The 19610-nt window shown below is 61.5% G+C and overlaps 2 protein-coding genes across 7 annotated transcripts; both read left to right on the top strand.

Annotated features, from left to right (window-relative positions):
• The first annotated feature begins 59 nt into the window (after positions 1-59).
• FGF17 (fibroblast growth factor 17) lies at positions 60-6505 on the top strand. Of its 3 annotated transcripts, XM_030510087.1 has the most exons (6): positions 60-647; positions 1369-1623; positions 1783-1819; positions 3793-3970; positions 4968-5074; positions 5440-6505. In XM_030510087.1, exons 2-6 carry the CDS (start codon positions 1592-1594, stop codon positions 5731-5733), a joined length of 648 nt encoding a protein of 215 aa, XP_030365947.1. In that variant the 5' UTR covers positions 60-647; positions 1369-1591; the 3' UTR covers positions 5734-6505. The 3 variants fall into 3 exon arrangements, with proteins under 3 accessions (XP_030365947.1, XP_030365946.1, XP_030365945.1); XM_030510086.1 differs by lacking the exon at positions 60-647 and having other exon boundaries at positions 658-1623; positions 3826-3970; XM_030510085.1 differs by lacking the exon at positions 60-647 and having other exon boundaries at positions 658-1623.
• A 1996-nt stretch (positions 6506-8501) lies between these two features.
• On the top strand, positions 8502-19566 carry DMTN (dematin actin binding protein). Of its 4 annotated transcripts, none has more exons than XM_030510264.1 (17): positions 8502-8695; positions 14672-14718; positions 14863-14919; positions 15407-15481; positions 15612-15767; positions 15883-15927; positions 16008-16116; positions 16612-16668; positions 16740-16892; positions 16997-17106; positions 17195-17300; positions 17427-17491; positions 17578-17626; positions 17783-17790; positions 18022-18081; positions 18176-18256; positions 18342-19566. In XM_030510264.1, the coding sequence occupies exons 3-17, from the start codon at positions 14902-14904 to the stop codon at positions 18453-18455; spliced, it is 1206 nt and encodes a 401-aa protein (XP_030366124.1). In that variant the 5' UTR covers positions 8502-8695; positions 14672-14718; positions 14863-14901; the 3' UTR covers positions 18456-19566. The 4 variants fall into 4 exon arrangements, with proteins under 4 accessions (XP_030366124.1, XP_030366127.1, XP_030366125.1 ...); XM_030510267.1 differs by having other exon boundaries at positions 8597-8695; positions 14850-14919; XM_030510265.1 differs by lacking the exon at positions 8502-8695 and adding an exon at positions 10219-10415.
• The last annotated feature ends 44 nt before the right edge of the window (positions 19567-19610 follow it).

Genomic DNA, 19610 nt, shown 5'->3' with positions numbered 1-19610 from the left:
GGAGGAGGGCGAGGGGATGGTCCCCACGGGCTCTGGCCTCTGAGGCCACACGCAGGAGGCTGTGACAGGCACCGCTGGCCCTGTCCCTTCATCCCTTCAGCCTTTCCTCGCCCTGCAGGGGCTGCTTGCACAGGCCGCCCCCCGCCGCTGCGCTGACAGCTCCACGGGACCCCTGCCCCAGCCCGGGGGGGCACGTCAGGGGTGATGACGGCTCCGTGGCCATCCATCATCCCCCATGGCTGGAGGTGCTGAGCTCCAGCCCTGCCCCGTGGCCCCCCCAGGGGATGCTGAGCCCCAGGGATGGGGTGTTTGCACGTCCCCATGGGAGTGAAAGGGGACCCCTGAATTTGGGGATGCTGTGGTTGTGGTTATGGGGCCACAAGCTGTACTTTGGGCTGGATTCCTGGCCTAGGAGGTGAGAAGGCAGCAGGGGAGGTCTAATTGGGGTCGTTAGCACTGAATCAGGCCCCCCACCCTCCTGCAGCTGCGTGTCCTGTTGATCCCCACCATGCTTTCCCATGGGCTCCAATGCCCCCTCTTTGCACTGATGGGGAAACTGAGGCACAAGCATGGAGCAAGTGGCGTCTGCACTAAACTCCTCATGTACTCCATAAGGGCCACCCCACGGAGGTGTCTTACCCCCCAAGGTACCACCCAGCTCCCTGCTGGGGTATTTATAAGGCACTTTGCACCTCCCTGATCCAGCAAATGGAGCGTGGAGGGTGCTCAGCCCCTGCTCCTGGTGGGGAAATGATACCTGGTGGGGTGGGAGCAGGAAGGGTGGAGCTGTGGGATGCATTGGGGTCCCCAGAGCCCCCCCACTCCCCGCACTAAACCAGCTGGTTAAATGCTTGGGCACCTTGGGGTGAGGAAGATGACAAGAAGCATCCTCAGTGCCAGAGCATCTCTCCCTGCAGCTGGTACCATCACCGTGCCCCACCACGTCCCAAACCCAGCATCTCCCCGTCTGTGGGGTGAGACGGGGGCTTTGCCACCCCCGGCCATGGGGACACTCCTACCCTGTCCCCTCCTCCTGCCTGACCCTTGCGAGGTGGGATCCTCCTGATCCTCCTTCCCGCTCCGGAGCCGGCTGCCTCCCGGGGCAGGCCCGGCCCCTCTTCGCATGGGCTCTCCCCACCTTTAAAGGCTGCCCCTTGGTGCATCTCCCAGCACCAGGTTGGGAGCGGGAGGGCGCTGGCAGCTCGATGGAGCCCACCCTTGACCGTGGGCAGCCCTGCCCTGCCCGCAGCCGCTTCTCCCACTAGTGCTGCCGCAGGGAGATGCGAACCAGGGACTAACCCGGGGCCGGGCCGCTGATGGGGTTTGGACGAAGGGGACAGGATGGATCTGGATGCCCCCGAGGTGTAGGACGCCCCGGGGCCGGAGGAGGAGAGGACCCGGCTTCAGCTGCCTGCCCCATGCTCCATCCCTTCTGCTGCTCCGCTGGTGCCCGGCTCTCACCAGGCTCTGCCCTCGGCCGCCGGAGGAAGGAGGGGACCGGCTGCGCCCTGGGGATGCGCCGGCTGGGAGGGAGGCTTTGAGGCTTGCAGACAGCGTTTCATGCCGTGCCCGGGGGGCTTCGAGGAGCACCATGCAGCCCATCAGCCTGCAGAACCTCTCCATGTAAGCCCCGCGCTGCCAGTTGCAGTCCTCTGCGACCCGGGTCTAGCAGGAGTTTATCCTCAACCACAGCAATTCCTTGTGGTGGGAAGGGGGGAGAAAAGAGAAAACAACCGACCCCGAGCAAACCACCCTGTTCTCTCCCTTTCTCTTTGTCTCCAGATGTTTCCAGCTCCTCATGTTCTCCTGTCAGACGCAGGTAGGTGGATGTTTTACTAACCCCATGGCGCACCGCAGCGCCGGGTGAAGGCACCAGCTCTGCCATCCTCTGAGCTAACCCTTGGGGAATGGGGACGTTCCTTTGCGATGTCCTTGGCTTTGGTGGGTGGCTTTCCCAGTGACCAACGGGACCACTACATGCCCACCCCAAGTGGGTCCCAGCTCTGGGCAGGGGAGGGATGCTGTTGTATCCCCACCGGGGCTGGTTGTGCCCATCAGCCCGGCCTCTGGGCTGCAGTGGGTTGACACAGGCGTAGCTGGAGCCTGGAGCTGTCCCATTTCCCATCATCCAGGGGCTGGGATGAGGTTAACGGGGAAGCTCTCCCAGGGCAGACCCTTTGCTCAGGGCAGGACATGCCAAGTCCATCAGCCTTGAGCTGGCAGGGCCGGGCTCTGCCCTGGCTGGTGCTGAGCTGCTGCCAAGGGGTTAATGGGGCAGAGCAGCGGCTGGGCCCCCCCCCAGCAGTGGGTGGTGTGAGGTTTGACACCCCCTCCTTTCCCCCCCTCAGGCTGCACCATCCCTTTTTGTGTGCTTTAGAAAGGCAGTGGCTATTAAAATGCACTGTTCCATATGAGCACCCTCTGCTCCAGAGCCTGGACAACCCCCTTCTCCCCCCCCAGCAGCCTCAACCCACCCTCGGGACTCTCTTTCTTTTCTTTTTGCCTTCTTTTTCCCGAGGTAAACACTCTCATTTCTTTGGAAACTAGAGGGGAAGGGAACAGCCTTTGATGGCGAGGCCCCCCCATCCCCTCCCAGCCCACCTCCTTGGCCAGCCCCAAAGGCTTTAAAGTAGATCCTAGCAGGAAATGAGTCCCCAGGAGCACACAAAGGTGTGGGGGGGGTGTCAGGCAATGCCCCCCCATTCCTCTGCTCCCCATTGTGAGAGCAGCCAGGGCTGGATCCCCCTGCCCAGAGAGGGGATGCTGCAGCCCTGGGGTGCAGGGCAGTGGGTCCATGCATGTTGTGCACAAGGGATGTTGTGCACCCCAAACCAGACAGCCAGACCCCAAATACTCCCCATGAGATGAGCTCCAGGGGGAGCAGCAGGAGATGTTCCCCCCTGGAGTCCATCCCCTGCCCACAGCCCTTTGGGAGCTGGTTTTCAGGCTGGGGTTGATGTCTCTTGGCTCAGCTGCCCTGAGTCCATTTCCCCATGGGATTAAACCAGGTTTTCTCTTAAGATGTGTGTGGTTGGGGTCTGAAGTGGGGCTGGGGGCTGAGCACCAGCACTAATCCCCCCCTCCCCAGCTCATCTGCAGCAATCATCTGCTGGTTATCACACAATAACCCTCATGTGCTTGTGTTGCCCTGTTGGCATAAGTGATTCCAGGTCCTTAAGGTGGTTTATTCCCCTGTTCTGAGGTGGGTGCATGCCCAGAGTGGGCTAGGACTGGGTGGCTCCTTTCCTGGGACACCCAGCATGGCTTTAGGTGGGTCTCAATCGCAACGAGGGATCCACAAGCTCTTGCATCCCAGCCTGTCCTCAGTGCCTGCCTGGGAGCAGAGGGTGCTGTTGGAGCAGGAGGTGCTGTTGAGCGCTTGTGGCAGCGGAGTTGGGACTGGAGGAGCTTTAAGATCCCTTCCAACCCAAACCATTCCCAGCTCCTATGACATGGCCAGGAGCAGCAGCTCAAACACGCTCCCGAGGGAGCACGTCAGGAGAGCATCCTTCCATGTGAGCCTCTGCGTCCTCCTCATCCGCGGGATGCAAAGCGAGGTCTCTGCCTCTCCCTGCACGCTGTGCCCTTTGCTCTGGGGTCCAAAGCATCTTCCCAGTGCCCTGGTCACTGCTCCAAGGCTGGTGATGGCCGGGGGCTGTCTCACACCCGTAGCTGGGCTGGTGGGTCCATCCCTGTGTCCCGGTGCCCCCCGCCCCGCCGGGCTCCCGCCTCCAGCCCTTCGCATCCACTCTCCAAAGCAAATTGATTTTATTTTTCCCTTTGTAAACAAAGGGGGAGAACCAACCGTCTCCTAATTTTAACCAGTACGTGAGGGACCAGGGGGCCGTGAGCGACCAGCTGAGCCGGCGCCAGGTCAGGGAGTACCAGCTCTACAGCCGGACCAGCGGCAAGCACGTCCAGGTCACCGGCAAGCGCATCACTGCCACCGCCGAGGACGGCAACAAGTTTGGTGAGGACCATGGAAGGGTTGGGGAACATGTGGGGTTGTGGGGAGGTTTTCCTTGCTGCAGCTGGTTTCATACACCAAACCCACCCCCCCAAGATGACCCCTATGTAAGCACAGCTCCAAACCAGCCAGCCCTGACCTCAAAGCATCCCAAATCAGGTGTTTCTCTGGTCCCACACAGCATTTATAAGCTCTATATTTAGGGCTTTTGCTTTCTAATCTCTCCCCAGCATGAGACAGATTTTTCCTGATGGAGAATCACCTGATCCTGGCATCAGCCTCCTAAATATCCACACGTGGTGGGCAGCGTGGGCAGAGCCTACCCAGAACCACAGAATCAACTAAGTTGGAAAAGACCTTTAAGTCCAACCATAGTCATCACTCAAAGCCCACCACCTTTCCCCATAGGGTTTGCTGGGCGCCTCCAGCCCTGACACCTCACTGGTGGGCATCACAGCCCCACAGAGGCATCTGAAAGCTTTGGGAAAGGTGTTTCAAAGCCTGGTGACCAGCGAGGATGATTCCCACCTTCCCAGGTCCTTCCCTGCCAGCTTGGGAATGCAGGACCCACTGGGTCATTGGTTTCGGTGTCAGGTCCCAGCCTTTGCAGCCACTTGTGTGTTGTAGAGAAACAATGAGGATGAGGATCATTAACCCACCAGGCGCTGGACTCGGTCTGGCCCTGGAGAACCCATTGAATGGTGACAATGTGGATGTGCTGGGGGGAGGAAGGGGCTGGTGCTGTCAGCGGCGCCTTCATCAAACGCCTGGTTTGAGTCTGTTGGGTTTTAACAAAAGGCTCTTTAGCATCATGGCTGGGGAGCATCCCGGGCTGCTGGGGCTCAGCATCCTCCTGGCCTCACTGCTGATGGGCTGGGAGGGATGCTGGGGGTGAGATAGAGGCAAAGACAAGGGGATGGGTGGTGGTTGGGTGGTGGTAGCTCATGGAGGGTACCACAGCCCCCATGGGACACATCCCTGTTGCTCCCCTTCCTCACAGCCAAGCTCATTGTGGAGACAGACACCTTCGGGAGCCGCGTCCGCATCAAGGGGGCGGAGAGCGAGAAGTACATCTGCATGAGCAAGCGGGGCAAGCTCATTGGGAAAGTGAGTCCTGGGCCCACCCCGTGCTCACCCTCTGCATGTCCCCATCCCTGCAGCTCAGCCCAGACACCCACCGAGGGGCTGGAGCCGGGGTGCTTGGCCAGTGTCCCCAGTCACAGGCGCTGAGTTGGTGCGGGAGGGTGGCTCCAGAAGCTGCCAATCCCCCTTCTCCCTCAGCATTGTGCTGCTCAGCCTGGTTCCTGCAGGGAGAAGCCCTGGGGAGCTGGTCCTGGTGCATTGGGGTTGTGGTGAACATGGACGGGGTGGGTTGTGTGGCGGCAGGGATGGGCCCCAGGCTCCTGCATCCCATCCCCAAGCCCCCATCCTCATCCTGCAGGCACTAAGCACCCTTCTCCTCCTCCCCGCAGCCTAATGGCAAAAGCAAGGACTGCATCTTCACAGAGATCGTGCTGGAGAACAACTACACGGCGTTCCAGAATGCGCGCTACGAGGGCTGGTACATGGCCTTCACGCGCCGGGGCCGGCCCCGCAAGGCCTCCCGCAGCCGGCAGAACCAGCGGGAGGCTCATTTCATCAAGCGCCTGTACCGGGGGCAGTTGCCCTTCCCCAACACCGAGCGGCAGAAGCAGTTCGAGTTCGTGGGCTCGTCCTCCCCGACGCGCCGCTCCCGCCGCACCCGTGCCCCCCGCGCCCGCACGTGAAGCCCTGGCCCCACGTCCCCCTCCTCGCCCTCACAGACCCCGGTTCTCCCCCACTCTTCCAAAGGTGCTCTATTTTCATACTGCTCTTGGAATAGGTTGGTGGTGGCTGCAGCCCCGCACTGGGGTCCCCTCATCCCTAGAGCATCCCGTGGTACCCACGTTCACCACCCAGTGCCTTTGCCCACGTCCCTTGGCGACCCCTCAGAGACTCATCCCCATGCCACCAAGGGTTAGGACCACTGGACATGTTCCTGTGCCCCATGGACCCAGCGGTTTCTGTGCCACGTATGGATGGGGCCACGAGACTACAGTGATGGAAATCCCATCTTTATCCCTGGGGTCAGCAGGATGCTGTGCCCATCACTGCGAGGGGTGGTAGGGCCTGGCGATGGGGAGGTGATGGTCTGTCTGTCTGTTTATGCGGCTCTGACGGGGAGGCAGGGGGTGCCTGGGCATGCAGAGCCCAAGGCCAGCACTTGTTCCCCGTGGCCATGGGGTCTCTGCATTATTTATTGGAGGGGAAGGTCTGTGCCCTCTCCAGAGGCACTGGGATGCTGGCGGCGTGGCGCCGTGCATGGTGCCCACCAGGCTCCACTGGCCAAAGAGGAACCACCTTTAGGCTATTTTTATTTTTATTTTTGATGGATGTTGTGTGGTTTTGAGTTCTGCTGTTTCCTTTTACAAGTCAGTTTTAGGCCTAAACCATTAGACTTTGGAGGTGATTTGTGTAAAGGAGGAAACCCTGAGGCAAATAAAAGAGTGTTTAGACTGATGGGGCCTGGGGGCGTTTTCCTTCCCATGCCAAAGCTTTGCCACAGGCTTTGTGCAGCTCCCCAATGCTCAGGGCTAGATGCTGCATGGCAGAGGATGAAGGCAGCTGCTGGAGGGGTCTTTCTGTGTCCCCATCCCTCTCTGTGACCCCCCTAGTTTGGGTCTTTGGGGTGTCTGCTGCATCCTGGTGAGTAGGGCATCACCTTCAGTGTGGTTCCTAGTGTGATACCTGCTGTTCCCCCTCAGAGCATCACCCTCAGCATGGTATCTGCTCCATCCTGGTGAACCGGGCATCACCTTCAGCGTGGTACCCACTGCTCTCCCCCAGAGCATCACCCTTGGCCTGGTACCCACTGGTCTTGCCCCAGAGCATCGTCCACAGAATGGTACCCAACGTGGTACCCGCTGCTCCCCTGTCCTGGGGCCACCAGCTCGCCCACCCCACACCGGCCGCCGGCCAGACTGTCCCCCCCGCCCGCGCCATCCCACCTGCCCTGTAATTACTTTCCTGTCTGACAATGCCCTGGGAGGTGGCGGCCGGGCCGCGGGGAGGATGTAATCCCTTAACCGGGGCTCACCCAGCCCCTCAAAGCCCCGGCAGCACAAGGCGGGGGGGGGGGGGGGCTGCAGCGGGGAGAAAATTATAACAGTTTGAGTTCAATGAAGCTTTAAAGCAGCGAGAAACGCGAGACCCGGCAATTAGAGCCGAACAATGACCCGGCGCTGCTGCCCAGGTGTGGCGGGCGGGAATTAGCTGGGGAGCTGGGGTAATTCCACACACACCCCCCCCCCCCATTTCCTTCGGCCCCGCAGCCCCGGCTCCTTGTTTCTGCAGGAATTCGAGACATTCTTGAAAGGAGAAAGCTTTGAGAAAGGAGCCGACTGGGTCCGGACCCTCCCTGCCCCCGCCGCCCCCTCCCCAGTTTAGCCAAAGCTTCAAAGGTAGAGGAGGTCCCTTTGTGTGATCTCCGCTTTAATTTTTCCCCGTCCCTTTCTCTCCCCCCTCTCCTCTTCTCTTCTCCTTCCCAAGCCCTTCCTCTCTTTTCTTTCAGGGTTTTCCCCTTCCTCCCCTCTCTTTCTTCTCGACCTCCCGGGATAGAAAGGGCTCGGAAGGGTGAGTCCTTTTTAATTATGGCCGGGGAAGAAGAAGAAAAACAACCCCTCACGCTGCTGCTTTCTTGTTTTTTGAGGTGAGACCCGGGGCGGGGGGCGGAGGTGGGGACAGGAATGTCTGTGCAGAAAGTGCACTGGAGGGTGTCCCGCCCCGCCGCAGTGCGCCCGGCCTTTCCCAAGGCTTTGCCTTCCTCTGGGATGCTGGGGGGGGGGGGGCTGGGATGCTCAGGGGGCAGCTCCCCAGAGCAGTCACCACTGTAGGGGAGACAGGGACCAGCCCGCTGCCATCCCCAGCCCCATGGTCTTCGCACCCCACTGGGTCCCACTCCTGGCTCAGGGCTCCTGGGGGGCATCACGGGGGTGGCAGGGCCTGGGGTCCCCCTGAGACATGGGGCTGTATCCAGGCCTGCCCTAGCAGGGCTGCTGTCACCAGGTTCCTCTGGGATGATGCCAAGTGGTCCCACAGTGCATCACAAAGGCAATTTTGGGTCAGCCGGGTGCCTTGTAGAGGGGCACAGGGGCTGCATCCCCTGGGAAGGCTCCTCAGCCTCATCCTTCTCCTCAGCCTCATCTCTCAGGGTGGGGAGGCCAAAGGATGCTCCCGCACCTCCTCCATTGCTCGATGAGGGTGAAGGATGCTCCCACATCTCCTCCATCACTTAATAAGGGTGAAGGATGCTCCTACACCTCCTCCATCACTCACTGAGGATGAAGGATGGCCCTACACCTCCTTCATCTCTCCGTGAGACCAAAGAATGCTCCTGCACATCCTCTTTCACTCAGTGAGGATGAAGGATGCTCCTAACACCTCCTCCATTGCTCAGTGAGGCTGAAGGGTGCTCCTGCGCACCCTCCATTGCTCGATGAGGCTGAAGGATGCCCCTACACCTCCTCCATCACTCGCTGAGGCCGAAGGAGGCTCCTGCACATCCTCCTTCGCTCGGCTCCAGCCGGTTGCGGCGGGAGGCGGTCGCTGTAGCAACGTGCGGTGCGGCGCAGGGGAGGGGATGCTCAGCGCAGGCATGGCTCCCGGCGGACAGGCAGCCCTGCCTGCAGCGGGCCATGGGCTCCCTTGAAGGTAGGGCCCTGCGACCTTCCTGTCCCCATGTACTGGGCCCCTGGCAGCCCCTCTGGCAGCTGCCTTTGAAGGGCATCACCGGGATGAGGGGTGACCCTGTGGGGCTGGTGAGCACTGGGGGGGTTTTGGTGAGCATGTCTGGGCTTGGCTTTCGGTGGGTGCACACGAGGGTGTGTGGGGCCTGGCTGGCACAGGATACGTGTGTTCCCAAACTCCTCCTTCCCTCTGGGCACCCCTGGGTGCTGGGATCACGGTGCAGGGGGCTGAGCCCACGGTGGGTGCCATGGCTGGTTCAGGGGCAGCTCCGGGTGCATGTAGCAGCCGCTGCGGTTGTCTTCATGCTTGAGAAACTGGGTTACAGCGGGGAGGCAGCCGCAGCCGCGGTTATTCATGGACATGGCCCCAGGGGGTGGCTGGTGGGGCTGGGGCTGGAGAAGCCCCTTCAGTTGGGGGGGTACAGCAGCATCTTGGATCTGAGGCCATGATGCTCTTGGTCCAGCAAGCCAGACTGGCCCTGGCACTAAAGGACCATCCCCCCGAGACGTGCATCCGCCTGGGTGTGCATCCCCCCAAGATGTGCATCCCTGGGTGTGTATCCCCCCAGTATCCCCCCTTTTTCTCCATGTCCCCTCCCCATGCATTCCTGGGCATGCATCCCCCCCCCCCCCCCCCCCCATGTGCATCCCTGGGCGTGTATCCCTCCAGATGAGCATTGCCAGTCATGCATCCCCCAGATGTGCATCCAGGGGTTCCAGCAGCCCTCACTTGAGCCAGAAAGGAAACTGAGGCAGCAAACAGCATCAATCACAGCAGTGGGGAGAGGACCCAGAAGCAGAGCTGCTGTCACCAGGCATCTCTCTCCCACACAGAGCCGGGAATAGACACCAGCTCCCGGTGCTGCAGCACCAACGCAGCCCTGCCACCCCCGGGGATGTGGGGGGCTCGGGATGTGGGGGCAGCATCTCTCCCCCCCCCCCCCAGCTCCAGGCTCTCCCTGGCAGCACCCATGTCCAGTTCAGCATCTGTAGAGGTCAGGACTTCATTTTTGGCTGATGCTCCACACCCCTGGGCTGGAAATTCCTGCTGTGTCCCCCCTCCAGGAGTGGGTGCCACCCTCGGATCACCCCAAATGCAGCTGGGGATGGGACCACCCTCACCCCCCCGTGCGCCCATGTAGCATGGGGTGCTCAGCGCTGCGGGTACCAAAACCCCAATCAGGGTGCGGAGAACAGGTGACACCATCCCCAAACTGCAGCAGGGGCTGGAGAAGGGGGTGCTGGCCCCCCCCAGCACCATCCAGGCTCTTCCTGACAGCGGTCAGCGCTGGGCAATCCGGGTTGATGTCTGTTTTCCTCCCTCTTTGTGCCGCGGGAGCGAGTGGCGGCGGGAGCGAATACTGCTTCGTCATGATGCCGGCTAATTCTGCTCTTGTTGGGAAAGGGACTGAGCCAGCAGCAGAGGTGGGGAGCGGCGGCAGCACCCACCCAGCCCTGCGCATCCACCCTCCCTGGCACCCAGCGCCCTTATCGGTGCTGCGGGCGGGCGCTGGCGGCGGGAGATAGGCTCAGCCGCGGCTCACGCTCCCGGATGCCGCAGCGGTGGCTGGGCCGGGGCCAGGGCGACCTACGGTGGAATTTGGTGGCCAAACGAGTAGAGGAAGCCAAGGGCGGCCCCCCCCCAGCTCCCCATGGCTGGAGGTACGCGGTGTCCCCAGCGCTAGGTGAGTGCCGTGGCCCTTGCGCGGCTCCATGAGGAGAGGGGCAGGAGGGGGACATGGGTGGGGGATACCCTGGGGGAGGCGGGGGGGGGCTGGTTTATTGGGGTTGGCATCGGCTGACCTTTGCTTTCCCGTCCTTTTGCTCTCCCGTCCTTTGCTGCCCATTCCCGGGGGGATGGGGACAGCCCCATGGCTTGTTTCTCCCTTTTCTCCCCCCGCCCGCCTTTTCCCTCCTCTCCCTTTTCCTCCATGCCCCCTCCCCACACCGTCACTGCACGGCCAGATTCCCTTGCCGGGGCGGGGGGGGACACGACACCGTAGGGAGGGGAAGGGCAGTGACATGGGGACACGGGTGACATGCAGGTACCATCCCAAGACTCCCACCCGTGTCCCCTCCTCAGCAGCACCCCACTTCATCGCAGGGACACCCCCCGGTAGAGCAGGGACACCCCCCTGTCTTCCTCCCTTGGGGACATTGCCATCGGCACCGTGTAGCCCAAGGGAGGAGGACAGCCGTTCCTAGCCCCACTTGTGGAATGAGTTTGTGGGGTCTCAGCACTGGTTGTAGGAGGGGGACACCCCCATGCCACTCCTCCCAGGCTCAGGCTGTGAAGGGGTTTGATTTGCCCTGTGCTGGGGCTGTGGCCATTGTGGTCTCACCATGGGCACAGGGTTTCGGACCCCGCCGCTCCTCCTGCCCAAATCCAGCTGCGCTGGCATGGCAGGAGAGGCCAAATTCCCATCGCCCCATTGCCATGGAGCACCGGGGGGCAACCTGGGGGGCGAAATGGGGTTCAGTGCCCGGCCCCTAGCTCTTGGCCATGGATGGAGCCGTGGGGGTCAGCTCCGGCTGCGGGCAGGCAGGGTTAAACCAGCCTTTCCCAGGTAGACCTGGGCCACCAGCTGCCACCTCGGCTGCAGGTAGCCCCATAACCACATCCCACTGCCCCACATCCTGCCAGGTGGATGCCCCACTGCTGGGCCCCACACACGGTATCGGGGTACCCCAGGGACCCACCACCCCAAGCTGCTCGGTGCAGGAGCCCCTTGGTGACTGTCAGCATCACCAGCCCCATACCGGGAGCCCCCAGTGGGTCCCTCCCGGCCCCTCTCTATGTGGGATGAGCAGGCTAATCCAGCTTTAATCCCAGATTATGTGCCACGTGAGCTGCTGCCCAGAGCAGGCTGCAGTGTGGCCATCGGGGCAGGGGGGCTGGGGAGGGACCCCCCATCCGGGACCTGTGGAGCCACTTGTTAGGGGGCTCAGGGGCTCCCTGTAGGGATGGGGGCCAGGAGAGTGGCTGGGTTAGCCCAGGGTGGGAGGATTGGAGTAGCTGGAGGAGGTGGAAATGCCCCCATCATCTCCAGCACCTACTGGAAGGGGTGGATGGATTGCTCCTATACCCGCCTCTACCCAGGGAAACTGAGGCACGGAGCATCCCTGTGTCCCTGGGAGGGGAAAGGGGCAGGGTGCACGTTGTTCCCTAGGGGATGGAAAAATCCCAGGGGCTTGGAGCTGGCAGCTGGTGGCTTTTAAGGCCACTGATGCATCCCTCGTGCAGTGGCACGGAAGCAATGGGCTGTCAATAGCCGGGTGCTGCTCCGGTGGGGAGGAAAAGGCCGAGAAAGAGGACAAAGGAGGAACCGGGCACCGGTGCCACGCGGCGCGGGGACACACATGCTCCCACCATCGCGATGGAGCTGCCGGCGGGGCCCCGTGTGCGGCCGTGCCTTGGCTTAGAAAGCCAACCGTATCCTGGGCTGCATCAAAAGAAGCGTGGCCAGCAGGTCGAAGGAGGTGATCCTGCCCCTCTACTCTGCTCTTGTGAGACCCCACTTGGAGTACTGCGTACAGTTCTGGTGTCCTCAACATAAAAAGGACATGGAGCTGTTGGAGCGAGTCCAGAGGAGGGCCACGAGGATGATAAGAGGGCTGGAGCACCTCCCATATGAAGACAGGCTGAGAAAGTTGGGGCTGTTCGGCCTGGAGAAGAGAAGGCTGCGTGGTGACCTCATAGCAGCCTTCCAGTATCTGAAGGGGGTCTACAAGGATGCTGGGGAGGGACTCTTCCTTAGGGACTGTAGTGGTAGGACAAGGAGTAATGGGTTCAAACTTAAACAGAGGAAGTTTAGATTAGATATAAGGAAGAAGTTCTTTACAGTGAGGGTGGTGAAGCACTGGAATGGGTTGCCCAGGGGGGTTGTGGATGCTCCATCCCTGGTGGTGTTCAAGGCCAGGTTGGACAGAGCCTTGAGCCACATGGTTTAGGGCAAGGTGTCCCTGCCCATGGCAGGGGGGTTGGAACTAGATGATCTTAAGGTCCTTTCCAACCCTTACGATTCTATGATTCTATGATTCCCCGGCGCGCAGGGAGGATGCTCCGTGTCTCTGGTTGGGGTTGCGCTGGGAGGAGGAGGAGGAGGAGGAGGAGGCCGGGGCTGGGCTGGAAGCACCGGACGCTGTTCCCAGAGCTGTCAGGAACCGTCTGTTCAGGGAACTTGTGACCCCACCGTGTCCCCCCCTTCCATTGCTGGCAGGGAGCCTGCGCAGCTGCGGGAGCACAGCGGGGCAAGGCAGGCAGCGGGGAGGAGGAAGAGCGGGGACGAAGGCCGGGGGTCCCTGCTCGGTGCTCCCCAGCGAGGGGGGTGCGTGCAGCCTGGCCCCCGTTCCCGGCACTGATGGCTTTGGCGGCTGTGGAAAGTCAAATCCGGATTTCCTCGGGGTGGGGAGGAGGGAACTGGCCTCTTCCCGCTGCAGCGTCACCACGGGCTGTGCTGGAGCCCAGCGAGCCCCCCCCAGCACGTCTGTCCCTCCATCCATCCTTCCTCCAGCGCTCTTCCTCTCTCCCCGTATCCCCTTCCTCTCCCCGCTCCAGCCAAGCACCGTGGGTACCCTCAGCATCACCCCGCGGGGGGGCCACACGGTGTTTCCCCCCGCTCCCCTCACTTCCCATCACCCTCCCGACCAGGAAAATCCCAAACACGCTGCGTGCCGGCCTTATCTTGGCGAGCAGGAGAGCGTGTGGGAACCTGCCAGCGAGATTGGAGAGGTTGCCATGGGGAGGGAGGCTGCCATCGGGGCGGTGGCTCCCTGCATGTGACAGATAACGTGTCCCCGTGTCCCCAGACGGGGGGGGGGACAGTGTCCGCTGTGGCTGTGCAGCCCCGGCACCCCTCAAACAGCGTTTCTGGCTGGGTCGTGGCAGGTCTCCCTGGCTCTGGCTTGTTTTCCTTCCCACCAGCATCCGCATCCACCCATCCCCGCTCCCGCCCTCCCGCTGCTTCCTCTGCTCCTGCTCTTTGCTGTCTCATCCATCTGCTCAGCACCACCACAGTGTCCCCACCACCAGCCCACACGCGCCCCACATTCCATGCGGTGTGAGCTGGAAGTGAGGGTTAAGGTGCTGCTGCTGGGAATGTGAGCTCATGGTACAGCGCTGCCTTGGTGCCTGTCCCACCGGCATCAGGTCCTGGAGACCCTTGGGAGGTGCTGGGAATGGGTGCGAGTGGGTAAAGCAGGGGGGTATTTGTGTCAGGGTGGTCTCAAAGGAGGGATGAGGGCAGTGCTGGAGTCACCATCCCTGGAAGTGTTCCCACACCATATAGAGGAGACCCTCAGTGCCATGGGTTAGTGGTGGCCTTGGCAGTGCTGGGGAGCAGTTGGACTGGATGATCTTAAAGGTCTTTTCTAACTGAGTTGATTCCTTGATTCCATGATGCCTACCAGCAGAGCCTCCTCATCCCGGCTCAACCCTCGGAAGAGCGAGTACCTTGTGCTGGGCTGGAGGATGCTCCAGGCATGGCCACATCTGGTCCTTCTCCATTGCTGCATCCCACTGGGAGGGGTTCTGTGCCCATGCTGGGAGCTGTAGACCAGGGGGACAGTGGCTTGGGGTCCCCAGGGGTGGTGGCATCTCCCCAGCGCTGCACACAGGGCTCCACGCTGCTGTTGCTGTTGTTGCCTGGATTGCACGAGGTTGTTCCCCTCCCAAAGGAGAAGCTTGGAGGAGAATGGGGAATTTTCCCCTTTGTGTGTGGCATTGTGGGCTCAGAGCACAGGGAGGGCTCAGCACAACGTCCCGCGGCCGCTGCTGGAGCCTTCTGGAGGCCGCTCGCTGCTGGTGGACAAAGGGCTTCATTCCCCCTGCTCCGCCTGCCAGCCCTCATCAGCAGCCACCGGGGTGGCTGGGACAAGGTTGGGCTTCCCACCGCTGTCATCCTCTAAAGCCATTGCCACCTCTCTCTTGTCTCCCCCGCAGAGGCAGCACCCAAGCACCCAGAGGGATGTGGAGCCACAGAGGCAGTGGTGAGTGCTGGCAGCCCTTGTAAGCCGGTCCTGGATCCCATGTTTGGGTCTGGTGTGCTCTGCCCACAGCACCTGGAGCTCCTCACCCTGGGGTGCTCCTTGTGCACTCTTGGAGCACCCCAAAATCTCAGCTCTCCCCTACAGGACCCCGTGACTGACACAACCCCTCCGGCCCACAGCTGAATGGAAAGACAGCAGAAGGTAAGTGGGGGATATGGGAAAGGGGCTGGGGACCATGGGCAGGGTGCTGGGTGCATGCAGGCAATGGGAAGCCCTTCATTTAAGGCAGGCACACAGGGGCTGGTGGCCGAAGGCAGGGGCTGGTGGCCAAGGACAGCAGCAGCATCACCATGGGGTGCTGCTAGCAGGACCCTGCCTTCCTCCTCCTCCTCCCAGCCCAGCCTGGCAGCACCATCTAGTGGCAACGTGTCCTGGCCCAAGCCACTGTCACCTCTCGGGTGTCCCCTGCCCTGAACCACAACGTTGGAGCAAAGCAGACCCCAGCGCCCATCCAGAAATAGCCCATCCACAAGGACGTTTTGCCCCGGAGCACTGAGGTCCATGGGGCACAGGGGTGTCCCCGGGCCTCCCCTGCCATGCCCCAGCGTCCTGACCATGACCCTGAGCCCCTTCCTGGGCTGGCCTTGCCAAAGATGAGGTTTGCCAACATCTCCCCTTTTCCTTCCAGCAACCACTGACCTCCCCTGGGAGTGTCTGTTCCTCCCGTGGGTCCAGTGTCCCTGGATCGCCCTCCAGCATTGTGGTAAGAGGTCACCTGCCTCCATCTGTGGGTCAGGGTCATCCCCAAACCCTCCCCATCATCCCAAGAGGATGCTAACCCCGATATTCCCTTTCTGCACCCAAAAAACAAAGGTGCTTTTCTTTCTTTCCAGGCCAAAATGGACAACGAGGTTCTGGGCTACAAGGACCTGGCTGCCATCCCTAAGGATAAAGCGATCCTGGACATCGAGCGCCCTGACTTGATGATCTATGAACCCCATTTCACCTATTCGCTCATGGAGCACGTGGAGCTGCCCCGGAGCCGAGAGGTGAGGGTGTCCCGGGTTGTTTTGGAGGTCAGGGTGGGGAACCGCCCCCCGAATAGTGGGGTCCCATAGGGCAGGTGTGGGATTGCTGGAATAAATCACTGCTTGCTCTCTGCAGCGCTCCCTGTCTCCCAAATCCATCTCTCCTCCTCCATCTCCGGAGGTGAGTACTGACACATTGGGATGGACATGGGGGTTCCAAGGAGGGGGGTGATGCTGAATTACCACCCCCCTCACCTGCAGGTCATCCGGGAATGGCTGGAGAGCCGGACCCCCGGCAGCACCCCGCAGCCCCCCTCGCGCCAGGGCAGCAGCTCAGTTCGCAGCAGCGTGCAGCACTTCCACAGACCCGGTATGAGCCCCCGGCACCGGGACACCCACAGCGGCCCCTGGGGGTCCTGGTGAGCCCCTCTGAGCCAGGCTGAGAGAGCTGGGCTGGGGCAGCCTGGAGAAGAGAAGGCTCCTGAAGGGGAGACCTTAGAGCAGCTCCAGTGCCTAAAGGGGCTCCAGGAAACCTGGAGAGGGGCTTTGGACAAGGGCCTGTAGGGACAGGACAAGGGGAATGGCTTTAACCTGCCAGAGGGGAGATTGAGATGAGCTCTGCGGCAGAAGCTCTTCCCTGTGAGGGTGCTGAGGCGCTGGCACAGGGTGCCCAGAGAAGCTGTGGCTGCCCCATCCCTGGCAGTGTTCAAGGCCAGGTTGGACACAGGGGCTTGGAGCAACCTGCTCTAGTGGAAGGTGTCCCTGCCCGGGGCAGGGGTTGGAGCTGGAGGAGCTTTAAGGTCCCTCCCAACACAAACCATTCCATGATTCTATGCCTGGCCCCCAAACCCCTTTTTCCTTGCAGAGACTGACACAACAGAGCTCAACATATACAAGAAGCCTCCAATCTACAGGCAGAAAGGTGAGCGGGGGGGTCTGTGCCGCGGGATGGAGCACCCATGGGCGCTGCCTGACCCTCCCTGTGCCCCACAGAGCACCACTCCAGTGCCCACCATGGGAAGCATCTCATAGAGGATCTGATCATCGAATCCTCCAAGTTCCCAGCAGCACAGCCCCCGGATCCCAACCAGCCTGCCAAGATAGAGACCGACTACTGGCCATGCCCCCCGTCCCTGGCTGTAATGGGTAGGGGGGGAACAGGGATAGGGGAGGAAATGGGCTGCACCAGGGGGTGTATCCCCCCCAAAGACCCCATGGGGATGCTGAGGGTGGATGTAACATCCCCCCAGAGACAGAGTGGAGGAGGCGGATGGCCTCCAAGAGAGGGGAGGAGGAAGAGGAGGACCTGACAGAGGAGATGAAGAACCTGCGGGAGCTCCAGAAGCAGGAGCTGAGCAAGGTGAGCGGCAGAACAGCGGGTGGGCATCTTGTGAGGGGCTGGAGCTGTGCTTGACACTGACCCCCCACCCGTGCCCCTTTGCCCCCAGATCACCTCCAACCTTGGGAAGCTGATCCTGAAGGAGGAGATGGAGAAATCCCTTCCCATCCGGAGGAAAACCCGCTCGCTGCCAGACCGGACACCTTTCCACACGTGTAAGTGGGGTGATGCTCTTTCCATATCCCACCTTTTCCGGCTCCCAGCCGGTGCCTCAGGCTGCCTGCACCCTGCCAGGCCCCACAGCCCTGCCTGCACCTCTGCTATCTCCTGTTCTCTTGCAGCTCTGCACACGGGGAGCTACAAGAGCTCCTCGCTGCCCGCCTCTGGCAGGAGCACCCTCACCCGGGTGAGTGCAGGCAGCTCCTGTGCTGCACCTCCATGGACGGGGTCTGGGGTGGCATCGCTCTGATCTTGTCCCCTGTCCCCTTTCAGCTGCAGTCAGCAGAGTTCAGCTCAGCAGGCAGCGAGAAGAGCAGCCCTGGTGAGTATCAGGGGATGCGGGAGATGTCCCATGGGATGAGGGATGCTGGGGCTCAGCAGAGAGTGGAAAACCACCTCTTGGGGCTTGGCAACACCCAGGTGGGGGGACACCGGGGGGGGGTCCCGGAGCTGAGCCCTGCTCCTCTCTGTTTTCCAGGCCTGCAGGTAAGCGCACATCCGGATACTGATGGAGACCCAGCGAGAGGGTGATGTACATGGGGGGGACATGGACACCCCAGGATGTGTCCCAGGGGGGAAAGGGGAGAGCTGGGAGGGGGAAGGTTGGGTTTGCCAGTCCCCAGGCTGGAGCCCATCACCGTGGCTTCAGTTCAGGTGGGAAAGACCAGCCCTTTGGGGAGGTGGGGGTCACTCTGACACCAGGTTTGTCCTCCCCAGAACGGCCAGCGTGGACGCATGGATAGAGGCAATTCCCTGCCCAGCATGCTGGAGCAAAAGGTGAGTGGGGCTGGGGGGACACTGGGGGGTATGGAGGGGGTCTTGGGGGGGGGGGGGGCTGTGGAAGGAGTCTTACATCCTCCCCATCTTGCAGATCTACCCCTATGAGATGCTGATGGTGACAAACAGAGGCCGTGTGAAGCTGCCCCCCGGCGTGGACAGGACCAGGCTGGAGGTAGGGGCTGAGCCGGGCTCTGGGGGACACACACAAGAGGGGGGCACCCATCACCCCGTCGTCATCCTGCTCTCCCCCCGCACAGCGTCACCTCTCCCCTGAGGATTTCCTGCGTGTCTTTGAGATGCCCCCCGAGGAGTTCAGCAAGCTGGCCCTGTGGAAGCGCAACGAGCTCAAGAAGAAAGCCTTCCTCTTCTGAGCCCTCCTTCCTCTTCGGAGCCCTCCTTCCTCTCCTGAGCCCGCCTGGCCTCGCACTCAGCCCGTGTCGCGCCCTGTAACTGCTTTAGGGCTCTCAGCCGGTTTTTATTAGGACCCCCCCACTTCCCATCTGCAGCAACCCCTTCCCCACACCAACACTCCCCCCCCCGCGGGATAACGGGATAAGGGCTCGGGGGGCTCCGCTGTGGGGCAATGGGCTGGGGGCTGTCCTGGAGCAGGCACGGTTCAGCCTGGAGGGGAGGTCTGGGGGAGTCTCTGTGCTTTGTGCCCCCCATTCCCCCCCCGGGCACGCTGGCAGGGCAGTGCCTGCCTCTGCTTTTGGCCAGGATGTGTCAGCTCCATTGGGTTCCCCCCCAATGCCTCCAGTCCCTCTGCCCCCCACACCTTCACCCCAAGACTTGGGAAGAGCCTGGGGGGCCGACTCACTGCCAGACCCATGTGCTCCCGGCAATGCCAGGCTGGCATCCCACCCTGCCCCGCTCCAGACCCTCTTTGCCATCACTCCCTCCTGTGCCAGGACACACACGCTGCCAAACCCTGCCCAGCACCGCGCTGGTGGATGCTGGTGATGTGGAGCATGGTGGGATGGGGCAGGGGGTGGCAGAGTTGGGGTCCTGCTGGGGAACCTCCTCCTGCATCTCTACCTGCAGGAATCAGGGTGATGATGCACTGGGGATGCAGCAGGACAAAGGGGTGATGCAGCCCTGCCTGGTTCCCCGCAGCACTGGGCAGCACCTTCTTCCCTTCTCACACCTCTCCCACCCCCTTTGGGCACACGTTTTGGGCAGGACCCCTCTGCCCCCTGCACCCTCTATCCCCCCATGCTCCCTGTTTTCTGTTTCCAGCCACTTTTCCAGCCGCTAGACCTTGTTGGGATGTAAAGAATGTAATTTATCGGGGAACCACTCGCCCATACTTGCCTTTCACTGCTACAAACGACATATCTATAAATATATATATAAATATGGGTTGTTTTCTGACTGACTTACAGTGATTCACCTTCTGTTTTGTTAGAGTTTATTTGATTTCGCTGGTGTCAGAGAATCCGCGTGAGTGAGTTTTTGCTGACAATTAAAGGTGAAATGGCTTTATCCAGCCCCGGTGCTTTGCTTTCCCCTTCTCCCCCTTCCCGGGT

The sequence above is a fragment of the Strigops habroptila genome, chromosome 21 (genome assembly GCF_004027225.2).
Source record: "Strigops habroptila isolate Jane chromosome 21, bStrHab1.2.pri, whole genome shotgun sequence".
Taxonomy (NCBI): Eukaryota; Metazoa; Chordata; class Aves; order Psittaciformes; family Psittacidae; genus Strigops; species Strigops habroptila.
This window is presented reverse-complemented; position numbering and strand designations above follow the sequence as displayed.

Coding starts and splice junctions, on each gene's coding strand:
- FGF17 (XM_030510085.1), top strand. CDS start 1,352: ATGCCCCCGAGGTGTAGGACGCCCCGGGGCCGGAGGAGGAGAGGACCC. Junction 1,820..3,792: donor TGTTCTCCTGTCAGACGCAG/GTAGGTGGATGT, acceptor TTGTAAACAAAG/GGGGAGAACCAACCGTCTCC. Junction 3,971..4,967: donor CGAGGACGGCAACAAGTTTG/GTGAGGACCATG, acceptor CCTTCCTCACAG/CCAAGCTCATTGTGGAGACA.
- DMTN (XM_030510264.1), top strand. Junction 15,482..15,611: donor GATCGCCCTCCAGCATTGTG/GTAAGAGGTCAC, acceptor CTTTCTTTCCAG/GCCAAAATGGACAACGAGGT. Junction 16,669..16,739: donor TCCAATCTACAGGCAGAAAG/GTGAGCGGGGGG, acceptor TGTGCCCCACAG/AGCACCACTCCAGTGCCCAC.